Genomic DNA, 21,119 nt, shown 5'->3' with positions numbered 1-21,119 from the left:
TCCCAAACAATGAAAACAAATCAAGTAGGGTAGCCAAATCGTTCATAAATCTTCTTCACAGGCCCCACAGATTGCAAATTTTGCTTCAAAATGCTTCAATAAATCTAATTTTTCGACCGCTGCTATTTGAATGAGGTAAGCTTTGACCAAATTGAAAGTCAGAAGGAGCCCAATCATACCTTAATAAAGCACTCTGAATTGGTTTTTTCCCTATTTCTTTGTATGAAACATTTTTCTCAATTTCAAGCAAATGTCGCTTTAGCTTAATTTTTTTCCAATTGGAAAGGCCCTGGCCCTTAAAATCAATACCTTAAAAAAAACCTGTAGACTCACATCCATATTTACAGTGATGTGTCATTTGTTATTTCAATTTTTAAACTTGCCTGTGTCCTGACGAAGGTAAACATATGTGGTTCCCACAACCAAAAAGAAACAAATGACTACACATAGAATGCTGGTGGATATGAATGAAGCTCGCGGCTCATAAGAGTGATCAAACTGCTGACTGTCCTGTTCATCTTCCTCCTCCTTGTTGTCTGTGATGCTGTTCATTTTCTGATTCGAATACACTGGCCATGATGCGTTATTTTCTTTTTTACTCGATTTGCCCCTAGTGATCGGCCTGCGTTGCTTTACAGAGCGATTAACGGGAGACTCGTGATCCTCGACGAAGCTGTCACGTAATGTAAAAGTCGTGTTCACCGATTTATTTTCTACATATATACTTTCCTCAGGATCACTGTCAGTAAATTCATTCTGGTTATCGTATGAGTAATTCATTGAAGAGTTACGGGTAGCCCCGCCCACATCTCTTGACAGATCGGGATACAGGGACTTTGAGGGAACACTTGGAGACGGGGCCGCTGTGTCATTGCTGTTAGTCCCCACCCCACTTCGTCTCGCGCTTCTTCGCGACCCAGCACGGGTACGGGGAGGAGATATCTCTATCGTGTCTGTTTTAGAGTATGACAACACAGGATTTTTCTGAGTTCCCTGTTTCCCGAGTATGCGTTTGACCGGACCCACTGGCTCCTCCTCGCTTTCCTCTGCAGAGCTGAACTCGACATTTTTTGTATGTCTGGAGCGAGAGGGAGTCGTTTTCTTTCCCTGATTGACAATTCTTTCGCGCGCCCTGAAATGATTAAGCTTTTTTATCAATATTGACCGCTTCTTTTTGTCGATCGGCACTTTCACTACTTCACCATAGGCTTTTAATTCTTCTGCAAGTTCCTCGTCTGTAATTTTGTCCGCCATCTTTGCGGCTTACACCGGAAATTGATAAATGGATATCACGCATGTCCGTCTATTCAGAGGCGGATCAAAATTTCTTACGAACTCTCAAATGAAAAGAGCTTATCAAATCATTGCCACTGTTATTTTGTGAGGAAACTATGCTGTTGACAAATGGGGGATCCCAATGATTGTTTAAAACAAGTTGCTAAACTTTTGGTCTTCGATTTTTCATGTTCCTCAAAAATAACAGTAAAACATTATATATGTAGGGCCTACAAACATTCGTATAATATTCATGTAATCGGTCAATATTTATGGGGGGGGGGGGGGGGGGGCAGTGCTAAATGCAATAGGACACACATTTATTTTTACTTACATACCGATAGGACAGCCATATTTCTTTGCACATATACCAATGAACAGAAAATGTCATAAAGTAGGCATATTCCACACTTTTAATTCAAATATCTTTTAAACAGTAATACTTAATATTGTGTGCATGCTTTATTTCATGTCCAAGTTGAATATACTTGAGACAATTTCCAATAAAATACTGGACCTTTGAACATTTTTAATATTAAAACATGTAATTAAGATTCACAAAAGAATGTATTCAAAATTGGTACCGTATAAGTTTTACATTATGACCCCTGGGTCGAGGCCTCTGCTGGTGGACTGTTAGTCCCCGAGGGTCTCTTCAGTCCAGTAGCTAAGTACTTCGTTACTAGCTTGAAAATACGGATGTATATTCAATTGCTGTTATAAAATTTAGAAATTCATTTCAAAATTAAGGATTATCTCCCTCATGCATAGCTCTTATCCTTAGACGAATTTGATTCCACTTTTTTGGCACGCTGTTTTTGGCTATAATAGCTCTAAAACTTCATTGTTATTTCGGATTTCAAACATTTCGGTTGAGCATCACTGAAGAGACATTAATTGTCGAAATGCGTATCTGGTGCATCAAAGTTGGTACCGTATAAGTTTTACATTCAGCTGTGAATAATATTGCAAACATTACAAGTAAGTTTTGCATGGAGTATGGATTTCAATCATAGAAAATAAAAATGATATATCATATTGGTCATAACACGAAAGATACAAACCAGAATTTAACTAAAGTCTAATCACATCTTTAATAATTTGATAGTTTGCCATTACAACATATCATTGGGTCAAATGCTGTCTGACGTGTTTCATTCCAAGTGTTGGGCCGTTCTTGGCACACTGATTTTGACTACGGATAACTCGGTTTACCTAATCAAGATGTATGCATAGGGCTCACGGAGGGTGTGACAGGTCGACAGAGGACGCTTACTCCTCCTAGGCACCTGATCCCACCTCTGGTGTGTCCAGGGGTCCGTGTTTGCCCAACTTTCTATTTTGTATTTCTTATAGGAGTTATGAGATTGATCACTGTTCGTTATCTTCACCTTTCATAGAGAATACTGATGTGAAAAATACTTGTAAGTACATGAGACAAAAATTCTGTAAAACAGTAATTTAAAAAAATTGCAAAATGTAGCACTTTAAACAACAATTTAACAACAACAAAAAATAAGATGAAAATAATGAGATTTGTAACTTCACTAGACAAATTATCGAACAAACATGACAATGTAAACAAAAGTTTCTCAGGAGCTTGAAACCTTCAGCTGATATAACTGAATAGACAATTGTGAAGAACTCCAGAGAGGTATTTTTTAAATGAAGTATAAATGGTGTTTTATCCTACATATACATATATATTTACAGTGTATATATTAGATAGGACATACACTTTTTAATTACACATCTGATATAGGACAGCAACTTTTTTTGTATTTTTAGAAGATAGGACATAGGGTTTTTGTAAATATGGAAATATGGAATGCACCCCCCTCCCCCCAATAGATATTGACCAGTCCCTAATGTCGATACCTTGTGCCATCACAACACTAAACTAATCAATAGCATGCGAATAAAATCTACTACAACTGATGGCTGCTTGAAATCGATTAACTGACCATTACAGAAATTCCATGTAAATTGCATGAAGCTCGAAGAGAGAGCGAGAGAGAGAGAGAGAGTTGCATGACTTGCTCTCCAATCTGAGAGAGAGAGAGAGAGAGAGAGAGAGAGAGAGAGAGAGAGAGAGTTGCATGACTTGCTCTCCAATCTTTGATGTCACTTGTATTTTGTAATTACATACTGTCATAAAGACATTGAATGAATAGTGTTTAAACTAAAACATTTTTTTCACAATTGAATATCGAGTATTGGTTAAACACTTATAATTGTCCCCAGAACTATACCTACAAATGTTAATATATTTATTGGTTGCCTTAATTTCTAATATTTCTCCTAGTCCTCGATATAAATGACGCGTTGGATGTTAGCGAGAGAAAACCCCAGAGAGAGAGAGGGGGGGGGGATAGAAGAGAGAGAGAGAAAAGAAAGAAACAGAGAGAGGAAGAGAGAGAGAAAGAGGGGATTGATTGATTGCATATTGTTTAACATTCCTCTAAAGAATATTTCACTCATATGGAGACGTGACCAATGCCAGTGAAGGGCTGCATAAGTGACACGGGGCTTCGTTTTTTACAGTCTCATCCGAAGGACCACCACATTTAGTCGCCTCTTACGACAAACAAGGTGCACTGAGGACCTATTCTAACCCGGACCCCCACGGGAAGAGAGAGAGAGAGAGAGAGAGTCATGCCCTTTTTTCTACAACATAATTTTCCGTTCATTTGGTAATGTCCGAAATATGTGTTGAATGAACCGCGGTACATTTTTAAGCGGATACCACGGACAAAATATTAAAGGTACAATTAGCAAGTGCATGTTGCTCGGAAACAAATTGCAATTTGTCCACATTTTAATTTTATTTCTACTATTCTAAATTATTAATCATATGTCTTCATTTAGAGATTAAGTTTTTAATTTGATTTTCATTGTTTTAAGTAGTATGGCTGTAATACGATCAATATATTTGCCGCGGCATCATGAATGACTCACTGTGATCTTTAAATAGCTTCATTACATCACCCAATACGGTGACTTACAGGGTGTGTATTCCTTGGGCAAATTTAATAATTAGAAAAAAGTTAGTGCCTTGGATATAATTCTAATATTGGTGTCCGGTTTATGCAGCTGTTTGTGTGTTTTCTTCAGCGTACGGTGATCTTTTCATAAGAATCTATATTTATTAATCATCATAATTAAATCATATAGTTAGTCAAAAAGTGATTCACTTTATCAGGACACATGGGATTTAAATACTGAAACTGTTGCAGAAGATTTATTTTTAGTAACACTGTGAAATCCACAGCGAGCTTCACGTTTTTAGACGTTCACACACGATGTAGTACAAGTCCGAGGTAAGTCGACGGGTGAAGTCGTTATGGAATTGAGGTAGGTAAATTTTATTTTATACTCCCCACCCCACCCCCATCCCCACCCTATATCAACGTCTGTGTGAAAATCCGGTGCAGGTCACCTAGTGTTGTATAAAATTAAGTGTTTGGTAGTATGTCGTTTTTCAATCAAAAAGTGTAGTTTTAATGAATATTGGGAAAGTTGATATGGTTTTCTATTTCCAGAAATATTTTTGAATGTATTTGCATGTTAGAATTTGGAGTTAACTCAACTTGAATTTTTCTTGAAGACTATAATCTTGACAATAAATATACTTGTATATATGTATCAGATTTTTTGTCTTATTAAAGTTTGTTTTTTATTATTTCCCTCTGCATGGGCTCTTTATTGAAAATAAAGCGTTTTAAAGCCACAAACTCTTTTTTTTTTTAATTATGAAAATAGATACAAACTTTATGGTTATATAATGAAATGAATAAAGTAATTTCAAAGCACGGAAATTCATTTTTGTCCACGATTTCTCATTTATGTCCAATACAGTGGGGACACTTTGTATAGAGTTTTGTGGGGAGGGGGAGCAATATATCACAATTTTTTCACATCGTAAAAAGTATATAAAGTTTCCTTATATTTTAGGAATTTGATTGTTTTACAACCAGAATACCCACTTTCAACAAAAAATGTAAACCCATGAATTCAATTTCTTTGTTTATAGCAAGTGTCTTTAACAAATTTCTAAGACAACAATTTATATATATATAAAAGAAGAAGAAAGTTCATCTGTTAAGACTTGCTGAAGAGTGATGACAGTTGACTGTTGATTAAGAAAATTGTTGTAATTTGACTTGAAATTTGGGTGAAATTTCTGTTGGTTAACACCCATTTTCCCATTCACCCATTTCACCAATCCGTAGTTGTAAATGGAAGGTGTCTGACACTAGCACTAAGTCCATTAAAAATTTTGATTAATTCAAATTATTTTAAATTTTATTTTGTAATTTAAAATTCACATGCAAAGGTACCGAAAATGAGTCCAAAAGCATGGGTCTACGAAATAGTTTTGTAGATTTTAAAACAAGATTTTAAACACTAATGTCCATCAGTCGTGGCCAAAGTCCCTTGCCCACTTTTGAAATATCCATCTTCAGTAATATATGCCACGCCCTGAGATCAGTGGAACCCAATTAAGGCAGCATCAGACAAACTTTTCATTACATCATTCTTTAGTCAAAAACCAAATTTTTAACCGCCCCTGACCCCGTGACCCAAGAGACAATCGGAGTCCTACCTATGGTGGAAATAAAAAGTGTCTATCCCGCACAGTCAAGGTCATAGCCAAGGTTAATCTTGTTCACACACAGATACCATAGAAAAAATACAGTGGCGGATGTTAAGGGGGCGCGCTAAAATTTTCAAATTTAAGGTGAATCGTAGTCACTTGTTTTGAAAAATGTAAACGATGAAAGAAGCAATAATTTCTTTCACTCTCGGAGAAATCAATTTTTTGATTTATTGAATTGTTTTTATTTGGAAAACTTACATTATTTCCAAAAATCCTTAAAATTTGCGTCATTTTATCAATTTCAAATTGAACTGGAAAAAAACCCACACAAATAAACCGAGAAAAAAATCACTCACCCCCCATAAACAACCACCCAACTTGGGCCGACAAACAATCACACAACCCCACCCACTCTCAAGAAAAAAAGTTCGGACTGAGAAAACTGCGATATTGCGGTTACCTTTTCTACAACACTATCATCACGTGATTATTTTTAAAGTTTCATTATCTCTCAGCTATCTCATGAAATAGTTCCAAGAAATTACACGAGACGGAGAATGCACCATGCCCTTCGCGTTTTATAACACCCATATACCTTTTCTCTGAAATTGAATTACTGACCAAGCATCTGAGGATTTTTTTTTTTTATCTGTTCAATATTTGTACTGAGTTAGGACAGTGTGGTTAAAACCATACCCACAACGACAATCAGGGGTGGATCCAGGAATCACGATTGGGGGGGGGGGGGGGGTCAACTTTATGAGGCAGGGAGTCGTGGGGGGGGGGGGGGCTTGAGGCTCCTGGATTTTACAGATTTTATTGGGCTTGAAATATGTCTCCTATGTTGTTATTTTTACTATTTTCTGTCATTTTTGATCAGGTGAAATTCATAAAATGACGCAAATTTTAAGAATTTTTGGAAAAATTGTAAGTTCTCCAAAGAAAAGTAATTCAATAAATCAAAATATTTTGTAATTTATTTCTCCGAGAAAGGAAGAAATGATTGCTCTGATTAGCACATGCTTTGATACATTCATTAATGTGGATACAATACCTTGCCAGTCTAAAGTATACATTCTATGATAATTTCTATCACACGATTAACTCCAAATATCGGCACATGTTCGCGTGACAAAGCGATCGTTTGAATCAATTAGGATCTTTCTTACACAAACTCTAAACTATGGCAAGTCCTTTTACTATTTATTCGAAAAATAAGATATCTCTTTAGATTAAAGAGATGTCTCTTATTTTAAAGAGATATCTCTTTAAAATGAGAGATACATCTTCTCTCTAAAAGGAGATGTCTCTTTCACTTAGAGATACCTCTTTCACACTTTGAGAGATATCTCTTTCACTTAAAGAGATATATCCTATACTTTAAGAGATATCTTTTTCAATTAGAGAGATATATCTTTCACTTAAAGAGATATATTTTACTCTGAGAGATATCGCTTTTACTTTGAGAGATATCTCCTTCACTTAAAGAAATATCTCTCCAAGAATTTATAGAGAGATATCTCTCAAAGTATAAGAGATATCACTTTAATCGTTGAAAAAGATATTTCTCTCAAAGAAAAAAAGATATCTCTTTCCAATATTTTTTATTAGTTTTGGAAATATCCCTAAACTGGAAGCCTGCCAAAACAAATCTTACCATGATGGCTGCAATCCCGGGATGTTTTGCGTTTGTATACAGGTAACCCCCCCCCCCCCCCAAAAAAAGACAATAAATCGATAAAATATGTGAACTAGAGTGGATTTACATTTACAGTTTATATACCAAATTATGTTTTCCCAACCACTTCTTTAACCTTTTCCGCCATTGTTACACTAGAAGTATTTTGATTGGTTAAAAAATGGTTACATCATATCAATGGCGATGCAACAGGGAGAAGTCATAATAATCACGGGGGGGGGGGGGGGGGGGGGGGTGTTAAAGAGATATCTCTTTAAGTTAAAGATATATCTCTTTTTGAAAATTCAAAAAGATATCTCTCTAACTTAAAGAAATGTATCTCTTTTTACATTGATAGGGATGTATCTCTGAGAGATATGGTGGAGAATGTACTATAGAATATATCTTTTTGTAACGTTGTATGACATTAACTACGTAATTCAGAAGCATACTTCATCAACTTCCCCATATTACAGACTTCCTTGACAAAACAAATTGTATCAAGTTTTAAAAACATATGGTTTTTTCCTTGTAGATTTTTTAGAAATATATTTTTAGACGTGAATCCTTAAAGCGTGGTCCTCAGTTTTTCATGGCGCCCACTTTCTAAAGGGACTGATTCACGATTTTCCCCAAAATCTTCTTTTTCACTTTTAATGATCAAAATCTACTGTCTAATGTGTTTAAAAGATTTCACATAAAAATTAAGGTTATACATTATCACAGAAGCTCATTTTAGAGAGTTCAATATTTGTTTTGTAAACAAAGATTGCAGTATGTTATTGTTTACGAAATTTTTAAAATAAATGGATATCGATCTAAATTTATTATATCTTTCACATTTCAAGCATTTTGGGGGTAAAATGTGTTATCTAAAAGTAAAAATTTGTGACTATGCAAAATTAAGATGCTTTATATAACAAATTTAATATTTCACGTCTTTCTTTGTATACAGAAAAAGACTGGAGTCTTTGCTTACATAACACAGATTTAAGGCTAAAATATTACTTTTATTCTTGCATTCAGAAGGTAAAAATTTTGGCTCTCAACATTAAATGAGTTATATTTTCAATGTTTAACATAAAAAATGAAAAATATTTTTATCAAAAATCGTGAACCAGTTCCTTTAAAAGATTAATTATATGGTGACAATCTTATCTTGCTAATTAGTGTGTTTTCTTTATAAATACAAGGAATATGTTTCAGCAATCGCTCACTGCAATGTGAAGTGGTCAATGTTGTTCTGAAATGGCATACATCTAAATGAATGATTGATATCTGCTAAATAAAGTATTGATATCTGCAAGGAGATTCTGTACAAAAAAATCGATAACTCTTTGCTTTATGAATAAAAAGAAATTACTTTTTGCAGCTAATTTTATCTCGATCTTACCAAATATATCCTAATCGAATTCTAAATAATTTGTTTTTAATATCAGAAACCCAGTTTGTAATCCTATTCACGCATGGTTCAAATTCTTGTAACATTTTTCTCGTAACGTGATCTCAAAATACAGTTCCTAATTTGCAATGATTTAAACCAGAATTTGAAAATCGGCCAGAATCATCTTACAATGTCTCATCAGGGACTGTCTTCCTGTTTCTAAATTCCATAAATATTGTTCGGACTGCTTATACAACAGTCAAAAATATTTTTCACGTCCAAATTTTCTAAAGATGTCATCTACCTGATCTTTAGACGAATTGCTGATCTTTTAGACGTTGGTACATTTTAACCATTTAATATGTGTACAGCTAGGCCTGCTTATAACCATCTTCGCTAGCCAAGGGGGTTTCGGTCCACTCCCGAAAACCCTTGGCTAGCGAAGATGGCTTATTACAAACAGACGGGTAATCACTCTAGTCAAGACTATCCTTGATACATGAACGCCAAGGATTATGATATTTATAGTACAGAACTGCTAGTACAGAACGTAAAGACATCGATATAAAATACAAACAATCTTAGTTTTCCCTAATGAGATATTAGTCTTGAACACATCGTGACGTACAAAGGGAAACGACCAGTTTCTCCAATTACCGTATAGCGAGGAATACTACTTTTCAAATCAAAGATATATTTTTTTAAAAATTAGTGAATAAGTCTCAGTAATATCAAGATTTTTAAAACCCTCTTATCATGGGTACCTGTAAAATGCGAAACGAAATCAAATCGAAACAACAAAATCAAATCGAAACGAAACAGATTCTGTAACCGAACTATTTAATTGTAGTAACTAAAAGGGTAATATGGGCGAGCATCTCAGACTCCTGTGAAAGTTGCCACATAGAAATGGCATTCGCCTCCCTTTCCGATTGACTGATCATGAAACATTTTTAATTAATGAGAAATCCAATGATTTCGGTAGGTTAACATTTCGTCTCGGTAAGTTTCTTTTAATTCCTTTGTGGCGTTTCAATTTCGTTTCGCTTTTGGCAATGATTGGTAAACTATAGGCAAAACGTCGAAAAAGAGACACGAAGACGTTTAGTAAAGCTTTAGCGCTTTCATTTCAAATCTCCACACTGACACAGTATCAAATTAAAAGCCTGCTTAAAATCATTTTTGGTAAGTGAATATATTATCTACATCTAAACCACCCTGTAACATCCCCTTTCTATCATTCGTAATACAATAATTAATTACTCGTTTATATAGCCTTTGCTTTGAAATTCAAGATTTACATTTGTATTTTATTTTCAGACTATGTATGTTTATTGTCAATGAAAACTCTCTACATTCTCTATTCAATCAAATCGAACACGTGCTTATTCACACCAAATATAATTTTTATTCTGGGAAAGCTACAGGGTGTGGAAATACGCCCCTTGTTATCCATTGTATTTAAGTTGATATTGTTTGAATCTATTGATGTTCTGTATCCTAATAATTTGGAAACTCTGTGTGCATCATAATCTGAAAATCTTCAGTAACGGGTTTTAACTTTTCAGGACGTGTTTTTATTACGGCTGTCATTTTGTCTGACCGTTGATGAATAGTCAGTAGTTAGTGTCATTACGTTTCATTTATTTAATGGTCGCTTTTCATCTGAACGGCCCTTAAATCTTATTAATCGAACCAGGGCATTCTAAAGCGACACCTGTAAGACTTACTCGTGCAATTACCGACATGAAACAACGCGTGGCATTTTTCTCAGGTGTCAAAAATCCGGTTTTTCCGGATATTTCCCTGCTATCTTGCAGTATGTGCATGTTCGTTCATTGACCGATGGGTTTACGACCCTGTTTATGGGCCCGGTCTGTTGTCATGAGGGGGTGCTGCCTGACAAGTGACCGATTAGTCGTATTGATATAGGCCTACCCTGCTTTTTATCAAACTACGTACAAATACTATTAGGTACTGCTTTTTTTCTGAAAGTTACTTTTATCATTTAATGAGTACATATATTAGAATAGATAACCGTTTGTCATGTTTACCGGGGAAAACCCCTCATACTTTGAATTAATAAAAAATATCTTCCAAGACATAGTAATGTAGGGAGTTTACGTGAATATGGAACTCTACTTCGTATGTATACATAGTAAATAAAATTAAATCAAACAAATAGACAAAACTTAACACAAAAATATAAAAACAACACGAGAAAAATCGGGAAAACAAGAGGGGTAAAGGCAAACAAAAGAAAAGAAGGAGAAAAACAAAAACAAAAAATGCTTAAATAATTTTTTTTTAAAAATAGATAGAAAAGGGGTAGGTACACCGATTCAACAGAAAAATGCCACGCCTACACGATATACTTATACAATTACGAATTGCGCAATTTAGCACACACCTGTTTCAAAATCTTTTGATTTCAAAATTGTATTTCTGAACATATTAAAAAAAATGTTCATGGACTTTTGAAGCTAAGAATCTCATCATTTAGAAATAAATTCAATGCTACATGAACCGGTAGTTACATTACACTGTATAGTAAAGGCATTCTGTTCTGAATACCAGGGCCGTAAATTAACTTTCAATTTGGAGGAGGCAGGAAATTGGGCGTTAGGCGGGGGTCTGGGGGCCGCCCAGGCCCCCCAGACGCTGAGCACATTTTGTGCACACTGAACACGTTTCGTGCAAAATCCTTGATTCTAGGGCCTTCTAAGATGTTACTTGACTAACTCATTCTAAAAGAAAGATTTGAAATGCTTTTTAAGGGAGGTATCATGTTCTTAGTTATTGGAAACAACATAAATTCTAATGAACTTTAAATTCTAATTTTTTTTGGCTCAAAAGTTGGAGGAGGCAGCTGCCTCCTCCGCCTCCATGTAATTTACGGCCCTGAATACTGAACACATTGAAAGAAAAAATGACCACATGTCTCACAGGTTCATTATCTCGTACAAAATGACCATGTATATGACATGTTTGATTACTAGCATTATTTCTTAATTGATTTGAACGTATTTTATTGTATATTATATAAACAAAAGAATCAGAAACAAGTTCGTACAACTTACGAGTTTTTTCTCTAAATATTCTTAATTGACAATACAAGATATTTTCTTTGTGTTTACCATGATTAAAGAGTTTATTTGCTACAAGCAAACTTTAGAAAAAAATTAATGACAATGAAAACTTAATTTATGTTTTTATAAGTAAAGTGAATACAATTTACCCTATGGAATTTAATCTATTCACATGATTTCTTAATTAAGTCCAAAACCGGGGAAATTTTTATTGTTAAGAGTTATATAGAGAGGAGAAATATATTTCAACCGATGAACACCATGGAAAATTTTCAAATCGTGTGTTTAGTTTTCATTTTCTTTTTAGGAATTTATATTTGTACTTTTTATTGCCTTATACATTTGTACATACATTTACAGAGAGAGAAGGGGGGGGGGGGGTGGAGAGAGATCACAGGCACCTGAAGTGTGGATAACTTGTATAGATCTTATGTACATATCCACCTTCTAGAATGAAATTATATTTTATACAGAACCAATAATGTATCCAAAATATATTATTTCTTCAACGATCATCCTCATAAGTCGTTCTGAATAGTAAAAGTGGGTAGGTTTCTAATATGGATAGGTAAGCCATTCCGTGATTTGATTGTAGAAGGCACACACACAAAAAAAAAATACCATCATAGTGTCTCGGTGTATATAATTTTTTAATCACCATACGTCACATATGTTCATAAAGATATGTTTATTGACTTGTAGCAGTCAGATGGGTTCGATCGCCCCAGTCCAGATACATGTAGCTCAAGTTGGTAGAGCACCTGACTAGAGTTTCATGGGGGCCTAGGTTCAAATCCCGGTCTGGTCCGTTGCATTTTCTCCCTTCCTGTTACATTTGGTGTTGTAGGCCAGCCCCTGGAACTGACAATTGAAAATGCCTGCCAGGGGATAAAGATCCTGGGTTGATGTCTTCAAGGTGTGGAGACGTTTAAAAAAAAGGGGGGGGTGTTAGCGGCTAGACGGGGTCGATCGTCGATGGCTAGATAGCTCAGTGGCCATTTTCACAACCAAAAAAAAGCTTACGACTAAGATAAAATTTGTCTCTGCTTTATTTTCAGTTGAGTGCAACTACGCCGCAAGTAAATATGTCCATTTTATAACCTATGTATATACTTAGTTGTGCTCATTCAGAATTATATGAGTGAAGAATTATAAAAGAATTACTTCGTTTTAAAATTTCCATCTTAATCGTAAGATTTTGGTTTGTGTGTGTGAAAAGGGCTACAGTTAATCAGGGGACCTGGGTTCAAATCCCGGTCTGGTGCGTTGCATTTTCTCCTTGCCTTTTAGACACTAAACTGTATACATATGGAAATCAAAGATCAAGAGATAAGTATTGCACACACTTGAGACTTTTTACGGTTTGTCGTGAATATGTCCAGTATATAAGGAAAGGCCCATAACCATACCTGCATGTCTGTACACCATGTAACGATCGCCTAAAGTAGTAAATCAACCCACCCCGCCCCCAACGTCACCCCCGGGCACCACCAACGTCACCCCCCGGGCACCACCAACTCGGGGTTATGTGCACACGTTTGGTACGTCTTTTTAAAATTTTCATGGAACGCCAGTGACATTTTTTTGTCAAGAATATATGATTGCCCCATCTCTTCAGGGATTATTTCTACAGACCTGCAAAAGAATAGAGCATTTCTGAACATGAAGATTTGTAGACTAGAAAGCTAATCGGTGTCAGATCTACTTAATTATAAAATGTTTGTCGGCATTAATTGTTCTATAATAGGTGTCAACTTGGCTGATTTCAAATCTGGTGTGATAAAAAAACAACTTTTTCTAGTGATATGACAGCGAAGCAATTAAAAGATAGTGGGAGATATATGTCACCGTTTGGTGGCGTCAACCGAGTGAGTTAAGTGAGTACCATCTGAGGTGTTAATGACTTGAATTGTCTACCCTTAAACCAGTTCAGGTTGAGTGACTCTTTAGTATCGGTCACATGACTTCGTTAAATAGACCCGGTAGAGTGAACTGTGTCCCAGAAACTCGCTCACAGCATTAGAAATCGGAACGTGGCACGCTTTTTCGTCAACAATCAAACAGCACTCCCTGAACAGAACATTAGAGATTTTCATGCAAGATGGACAAAAGCCAATTTCTGAAAAGTAAGTGTAACATTCATTTGAAATCTAATTTAAGACTTTATTATGTACCAGTAAAATGTTCTTTTCACAAACTGCATGCCAGTTTAGATTGTTTCGGTTTGGATTGCGAATCTAAGAGTCTGCATGTGATGTATTGATAAAGAGAATAGGTATAGACCTCAAATTGAAAGAAATATAAAACTAATAGATTTTGAAAAGTTATCATACGCGAATTGAACAAGTAAGCGGGGAAACTCTCTGCAGGACAAGTTTTGTAAGTGAACTGAATTTGCGAGTTGCTTCCCTTACCACGACAACGTGCTTTATTCTCTCAGTACTTTAGACTTGAAGGATGAATATTATTATAATTTAATTTCTCAAATCCTCCTACACATAATATATTCTATAAAGATTAATTAATATATCCTAAGTCAAATTATTTCCAAAGTTTTTCTTCATAGTATAGTCTAAATTTGTCCCATTGAACAACTGTTTTAAGCTGAGACATAGCATGCCTCTGTTGCAAGTCAGATTTAAACTACACTGGGGGAATATTTTGGAAATAATTTCCACCCCCTCAACCCCCCTCCCCCACCCCTAGTGTAGTCTAAATGTGTACATTTTAACAACTGCCTTTTTAGTAATTAAGATGAAGGGTATTTTTTCCAATGGTGTGATTTGCACAACAGAAAATATACCATATCCCCCCTCTCTCTATCTCTCCCAGATGTCGCTAATCGGAATATTAGAGCGGATAAAAGATCGTATTTTAAACTTAGAATATTTAAGTATTGGCTTAAATTACTACAATCAAATAACTGCATCTTAAAAGCATGCTTTGATGAAAGAGTTTCCTGTTTTGATAGTTGGACTGTAAACATTCAAAGTACTGGCAAATCTAGGTTTATCTTATCTTTGGAATGTCTCAAATGTAAATAATAATACTTACAAGTTAATTGAACAACGTATGATTGATGTTTACAAACAAACAATTTTAGAAAATATTACAAATTCACCAAAAGGTTTTTTATATCAGCATTTGATTGATAACTTTGGTTTACAGTTTTACTTGACAACCCATTGACTCTGTGCACAAATCTTTTATTACTCGTTTTAGAACTTCATCGCATAAACTGAATGTTGAAGTTGGAAGGCATAATAATATAGTCAGAGAACGACGGTTATGTACTGTTTGTGAGCTAAATGATGTAGAGGATGAGTTCCACTTTATTTTAAAATGCCCTCCATATGATTATTTGAGAGAAAAAATATGTTAAGAAATTCTATTATACAAAACCCAGTGTTTACAAACTGATTAAACTACTCGTTGTTAAAAATACTAAAGAACTGATTAATGTTGGAAAATTTTTACAGTATGCTACTAAGCTACGAAACTCTCATATGGTGTGATATCATTTGTTTAATCTAAATTATACATAGTTGTAACATTGTTGTCTACTCACTCTCCATAATGCCATTTTTGTTTGCTTGTATACATGTAATTGTATTTATGTATATGATATCCACTGAGCCTGGGGCTCACGGAAATAATGAATCTGAATCTAGTTAGATTGCCTGATGCTTGGACTGGTTTTACGCAGGTTGATTTCTGAGTATACCTGCAACATGTACTCCACTTTTTAATTTTTTTGGGGGGGTGGGGGGATTTACTTATCACCGTCAAAATATTGTACCCTGGAGCATGAACGAATCGAAATCAGACCTTAAAGGATATAGCCTAACACAAGTATTTTCTTTGTTTTCTGATTTTTCTTTTGGTTAATTTATTTTATTAATGTTTTACTGATACCATACAAAAGGTTTAAACGCAAGTTTTTATAACTTCATCAATTTTCCCCTTAAAATTATTACATTTGAAAATAGTATAGATACAGTGAAAATGTACATGTAATATTTATCATTACTTACTTGAAATGTCAATGTTTTCAGAACAGATGGATATTTAATCATATAGAGATAATAAGATAGATATAATTATAATCCCTAACTGCTACAAACATCTGTTTTCAAGTTTGGTTTTGGTTTTTGTAAACCTGTCTTTTTTTACTCTTATGTTTATATGCTTTATATACCAGGCGCGGATCCAGAATTTTTTCCAGGGGGGGGGGGGGGTCGAACCTTTTCACAAAATCGAACCCGTGATGTAACTCATTTTTCTTATAAATCGTTATATTGTAATTTTTTATCTTTGCAAATTCCAGGGGGGTCCCCGATCCCCCCTCTAGATCCGCGCATGTATGCCCTCAACTACTTAGATTCAAATACGTGTACATGTATGCTACTGGGGAGGGGAGGTGGTAAATATAGCTGATGGATGTCCATTTGACATATTTTCAAAACCACTGATATGTAAACAGATGTAAAACCCTTGGATTTTTTTGTTTTTGCATAATTGGTAGCGGTAGACAACTTGTTTACAACACTGCGAGAAAGAAAAACAAGTTATTCCCCTTTGTCTATGCATAAATTCATAAATAATAAAAGCAAGTAATTTCATAGAAATGTTTGACATTTCAAAATGAATGATATTACAAAACTACCACTTGGAACATTTGAAAATTGATATGTTTATAAAAATAAAGGAAAATAAACACGATGCTCAGAACAGGAAAGCGTGAACTGTTGGGAAAAGGCCAGCATTTTTATCCCGTGACTATGGAGCGAGAGCGGCGTTACCATTCACCTATATCACGCGGATACTGTTTGTTGATTTAAATTCTATATTTAGCGTGGGTAGGTACGCAGGTCCAAAGGTATTTCGTTATCATTTTACCTACTCATCTACCCGTGGGAAATTAATGACCGATCCGTGCGGCACAATGTACAGACGGAATTTGATTTATGCTGTCATGAGTATCAGATTTTACTTACACATTAAATAAAATTAAAATAGTATATGTCACTCAATGGATTTTTAGAATAGTAATACTTTAAGAACATGTATTTAAAAAAGAAAAGATAAACTAAAATTATATAATGTTCAATGAAAAATGTCCGAGTCTTAGGTATTTCAAAAGCTCGAAATACTAGGGGTTTTTTTTCCCACAACTTTGAAAATTTGTAAAAAGCGTCGTTTATTACTCTATTTCACATACCACGCTGCTTTGTTTTGGTTTCGAGGTGGGGAATGAATCAATACCAACTGCAATTGATCGAAACCGCGCCAAGTCTTTTGATTGGTTTAGATTTGTAAACACGCATACCATGGATGCATTGAAGCGGAGATAGTGTTGGCTGAGAGCCAAGATCTACGTTCGTTAGGATCCAGACAGAAACGCTACGCAAAAAGTAGTTCCACTGTCTGCTTCCAGTTTTATTTAAAATATAACATTTTTCTTGCTCTAATATACAAAGAAAGATTTTATTTTGCATTTTAAACGTAAATTCAATCAATAATTAATTTATTAACGTCTTATTATTTTTGGAACGAAGCCAAGTGGGCAGGGACATCTTATGCGGAGTAATCGTGTTCTAATTCCCGCAAATTGTTGATTTGAAACTTCATAGTACAAACACAGAGGCTTGTGTGCTCAGATATTAACAAGCCGTCGAACAGCTCGTACGCACTGGATTACTAGTACTATCACAACATTGTAACCATGTTTTAGTGTATATCATGTTCAAAAAGAAGGAAAATTTAACCATGTTTTCTTGTAATGGAAATATTCCACAGGAAAAAGACGCGAAAGGTAAGTGTTAATTAGCCTATATTGTTATGCCACGAATACAATATTGCCATGTGCTGGAAACAGTTGTCAAGGAGCGCGATGTAGATTTCAATGGTTTAATAAAGGGATGTTTCTTTTTTCAGTTAAAGACAAAGATAGCTTTACCAAAGCTTACAATGTTGGCCAGACTTTGGGCAGTGGAGGGTTCGGCACGGTCTACGCTGGAACACGGAAACGCGACAACTTACCAGTAAGTTTTCCCGCGGATAAAAATCGGGACGCGGCAAGCGTCAGTGGGTGCATATGTCATAAAATAACATTGTATTACATTTGTTAAAACTGTTTTATTTTATTTTTGCAGGTAGCTATTAAATTAATTGCTCGAGAAAAGGTGATTGAATGGGGAACCATCAATGGACATCAAGTTCCCTTGGAAATATGTTTACTGAAAAAAGTGTCGACGTGTTCTGGAGTTATAAAAATGTTCGAGTTTTATGAAATGAAAAACTACTTTGTGATAGTGATGGAGAAGCCTGAACATGTGCAAGACTTATTTGACTTTATCACTGAAAAGGGTGCTCTAGATGAGGAAACTAGCAGAAAGTTTTTCCATCAAATAGTGGAAACTCTAATTGCCATTCATAAAAACGGTGTTGTACACAGAGACATTAAGGATGAAAACATTCTCATTGACTTGAAAACGGGAGAACTCAAATTAATTGACTTTGGCTCTGGAGCATTTTTACGAGACACAGTGTACCTTACTTTTGATGGTGAGTTTCAGTTTGTGCAGAAAGTGATTTATTTGGTTATCTTGGTGTTTAGAATCACGTTTTCTTTTTAATTTTGTAAGCCGACTGTCTTCCTCCAAATAAGGTTCTCCCCGACCTCATTATCAGACGCACTGAGCGGGTCAAATTTTACCCCCAGCATCTAGCAGCGCATTGGGCTGCGCTATTTATAGCTTAGCAGCAATGGCTCCTGTTGCAGTAAGCTACTCGTGTTATCTAATCACATTTTTGATTAAACTCGAAGTGACCGTGGTATTAAGAAATATGTTGTGGATTAAGGTCAGTCTTTGCGAACATTCCTAAGCGCTTGGGTTTTAAAATGGGTAGTTGCCATAAATTTCCTAAACTCGCACTGTTATTCAATTTATTGTGCGACACGCCACATATCAATGGCAGTTGATTGAATTACCTTAGCTCATTTTTTAAACGCCCGAATAGCCCTATGGGTCAATTTGACTTTTAAAAGCCGTATTGACTGTGAAAGAACTAATTATTCAATATTCTTTTTAAAAGGAAAAATATTTGAGCATATGGCTAGATTGAACTTTATAAACCCATAAAATCGGATTCGTGGTTTGCAAAAATATTCGTAACGCACCGAAGCGTGACAATTGTCCTAGAAACTTCAATCAACAGCAGTGATGCCAAAAACGTTTCCACCTGTAGACTAAATTACTCATAAGAGATGTTATCCCCCTTTTTTTCTATATTAATGACTCATTTTTAATGTTTCCTAATTTTTACCTGACCATTAAATAACAAAAAGTAATGTGTTGTTCTGATTTGTGTTTTTTAGGAACACGGGTTTACAGTCCGCCTGAGTGGATCAAGTTTCATCGCTACCATGGTCGCTCTGCCACTGTGTGGTCACTGGGTATTCTGCTATTTGATATGGTTTGTGGGGACATCCCATTTGAACAAGACGAGCAGATCATGAAAGCTGAAGTATGCTTCAGAGGAAGACTTTCACATGGTAAGTTCAAATCTATTTTAGACCATTCAAAATTGAATATGTAAATACATGAATATTAATAGTTATGTAAACTGCATGTATTTATGAAATTTTCTTTGAATTTTTAGAAGTGAAAGACTTGATAAGAAAATGTTTGTCCATCCGTCCGTCTGATCGCCCAAGTCTAGAGGACATCCTTAGTCACCCCTGGATGGCCCCAGCCCAGCTTTCGGTGGACAAGCTCGCAATTCACACCCCATCCAACAACAACATGTCTTCTACTGGCTCTATGGATGGAGAAAGTATGAGCAGCCAAGAGAGCATATGATGTTGGGCTTGGCATAAACTCTTAGACCCAGATAGTGTTCAGAATTATTTATTACTGACAGACATTCTGTGAATCTGAAACTTCAACGAACCAATTCAGGTGCCCCAGCACTTGGTATTCCAAATCTCAGGGAACTCTCTTGTCAGATGAATACTACCCGAAAAAATCTCCCGGGAAGACTGGAAGGGAAAAAAATGAAAGAATTCTTTTTTTCTCTCAAAAGAAATCTGATTTATAATGAATGGAAATTTATTATAAATTACTGGATGCCAAAGAAATTCTGGGAAGACTAGTGACTTTTGAAAGACATTTTTTATGACCTTAAAGGTGCAAAATACTTGTCTGTTCAAGATATCCTGGAATATGCAACAAATGCTCAAATATTGTATTCATTTGAAGGAAAGATGTTTTGTAAGAATTTGCAAAAACTATTTAAAGGTGCAAATTCAAACACTGAATTTCACCAAACACTGCCATTCCAATGCAAGTTAGCTATGAGAGGGTACTTTGCATTGCTGAACAATATGTCCCTTAGCATTTTCTAAAAATGTACATGTATAGGCTGGTGCTACGTCAATCAGTAATATTAGCATACAGTGTTGTAGAAGTATGCATATTTTTACATGGAAATTTGACAAGGTGATCTTGGCCTCGGCTGCAAGGCACCAATTTAACAAAAAAAAGCAACTATTTCGACGTTTTTTGGTTTTATAAACAAACCAAGAGGAAAATATAAAAATTACTTTTGACTGAATACTCTACCCACATTATTCTTCCAATAGTCAATCACGTAACAGTAATCCCTTCAGCCATTTCTTTTTTTCTCCCGTTGATGTGCATCATTTTCAATCCATTGTTCAGAAATGCAGATTCTCCATCAAGTTTAGTTAGACCGCCTACACCTCGTTTTTTGTCGGAAAATGGTTTCTTCATTTGTAAATAGCCATTTTTAATTTATTGTATAAATGCGTAAAAGTTTCTTTTAATTGGGAGTTTTCGTGTATTACAAAGTAATGAACGATATTTGTGTGAATGAATTGCTTATTGGCGACATGAAATGTCACGAGTGTTTGACTGCATAAAAGTTAATTTATTTGATGGTCAATCAACCTTATGTGTGTCCATTTAATATCTCCATCATTTGTTGTACATAACTTATTTTTTTATGAATGATAAATGGAAAAAAATCCTTGTTTTAAAAATGATAAAATAAAATTTTAAAAAATAC

At 35.1% G+C, this 21,119-nt stretch overlaps 2 protein-coding genes and 1 long non-coding RNA gene across 5 annotated transcripts in view; 2 read left to right on the top strand and 1 right to left on the bottom strand.

Moving 5' to 3' along the window:
• The window catches only part of LOC125654389 (inner nuclear membrane protein Man1-like), a 29,710-nt gene extending 28,323 nt beyond the window's left edge, over nucleotides 1-1,387 (bottom strand). For 2 of the 3 annotated variants that reach the window (XM_048884347.2, XM_048884349.2), the window contains exon 1: nucleotides 384-1,291. In XM_048884347.2, coding sequence (XP_048740304.1) covers nucleotides 384-1,254 — 871 coding nt within the window. In that variant the 5' untranslated portion in view covers nucleotides 1,255-1,291. Of the gene's footprint in view, nucleotides 1-383 lie in introns of all 3 variants that reach the window. The other variant, XM_056144011.1, reaches the window with a different exon arrangement.
• A 2,866-nt stretch (nucleotides 1,388-4,253) lies between these two features.
• Nucleotides 4,254-7,626, top strand: LOC130048024 (uncharacterized). The gene is made up of 2 exons (XR_008796861.1): nucleotides 4,254-4,390; nucleotides 4,527-7,626. It is a non-coding gene; the product is annotated as an uncharacterized LOC130048024 (long non-coding RNA).
• Nucleotides 7,627-8,079: 453 nt separating this feature from the next.
• On the top strand, nucleotides 8,080-21,119 carry LOC125654282 (serine/threonine-protein kinase pim-3-like). The gene is made up of 5 exons (XM_048884134.2): nucleotides 8,080-17,841; nucleotides 17,964-18,070; nucleotides 18,182-18,593; nucleotides 19,408-19,584; nucleotides 19,692-21,119. Exons 1-5 carry the CDS (start codon nucleotides 17,769-17,771, stop codon nucleotides 19,889-19,891), a joined length of 969 nt encoding a protein of 322 aa, XP_048740091.1. The 5' UTR covers nucleotides 8,080-17,768; the 3' UTR covers nucleotides 19,892-21,119.

Source organism: Ostrea edulis, chromosome 7, assembly GCF_947568905.1.
Source record: "Ostrea edulis chromosome 7, xbOstEdul1.1, whole genome shotgun sequence".
Taxonomy (NCBI): domain Eukaryota; kingdom Metazoa; phylum Mollusca; class Bivalvia; order Ostreida; family Ostreidae; genus Ostrea; species Ostrea edulis.
The sequence above is the reverse complement of the archived record's forward strand: the minus strand, read 5'-3'. Positions and strand labels throughout refer to the sequence as shown.

Bases quoted from the DNA above. Each gene is read 5' to 3' on its own strand.
- LOC125654282 (XM_048884134.2), top strand. From the start codon at position 17,769: ATGTTCAAAAAGAAGGAAAATTTAACCATGTTTTCTTGTAATGGAAAT. The intron at 17,842-17,963 runs GTAAGTGTTAAT...TTCTTTTTTCAG, and splicing joins ACAGGAAAAAGACGCGAAAG to TTAAAGACAAAGATAGCTTT. The intron at 18,594-19,407 runs GTGAGTTTCAGT...TGTGTTTTTTAG, and splicing joins AGTGTACCTTACTTTTGATG to GAACACGGGTTTACAGTCCG.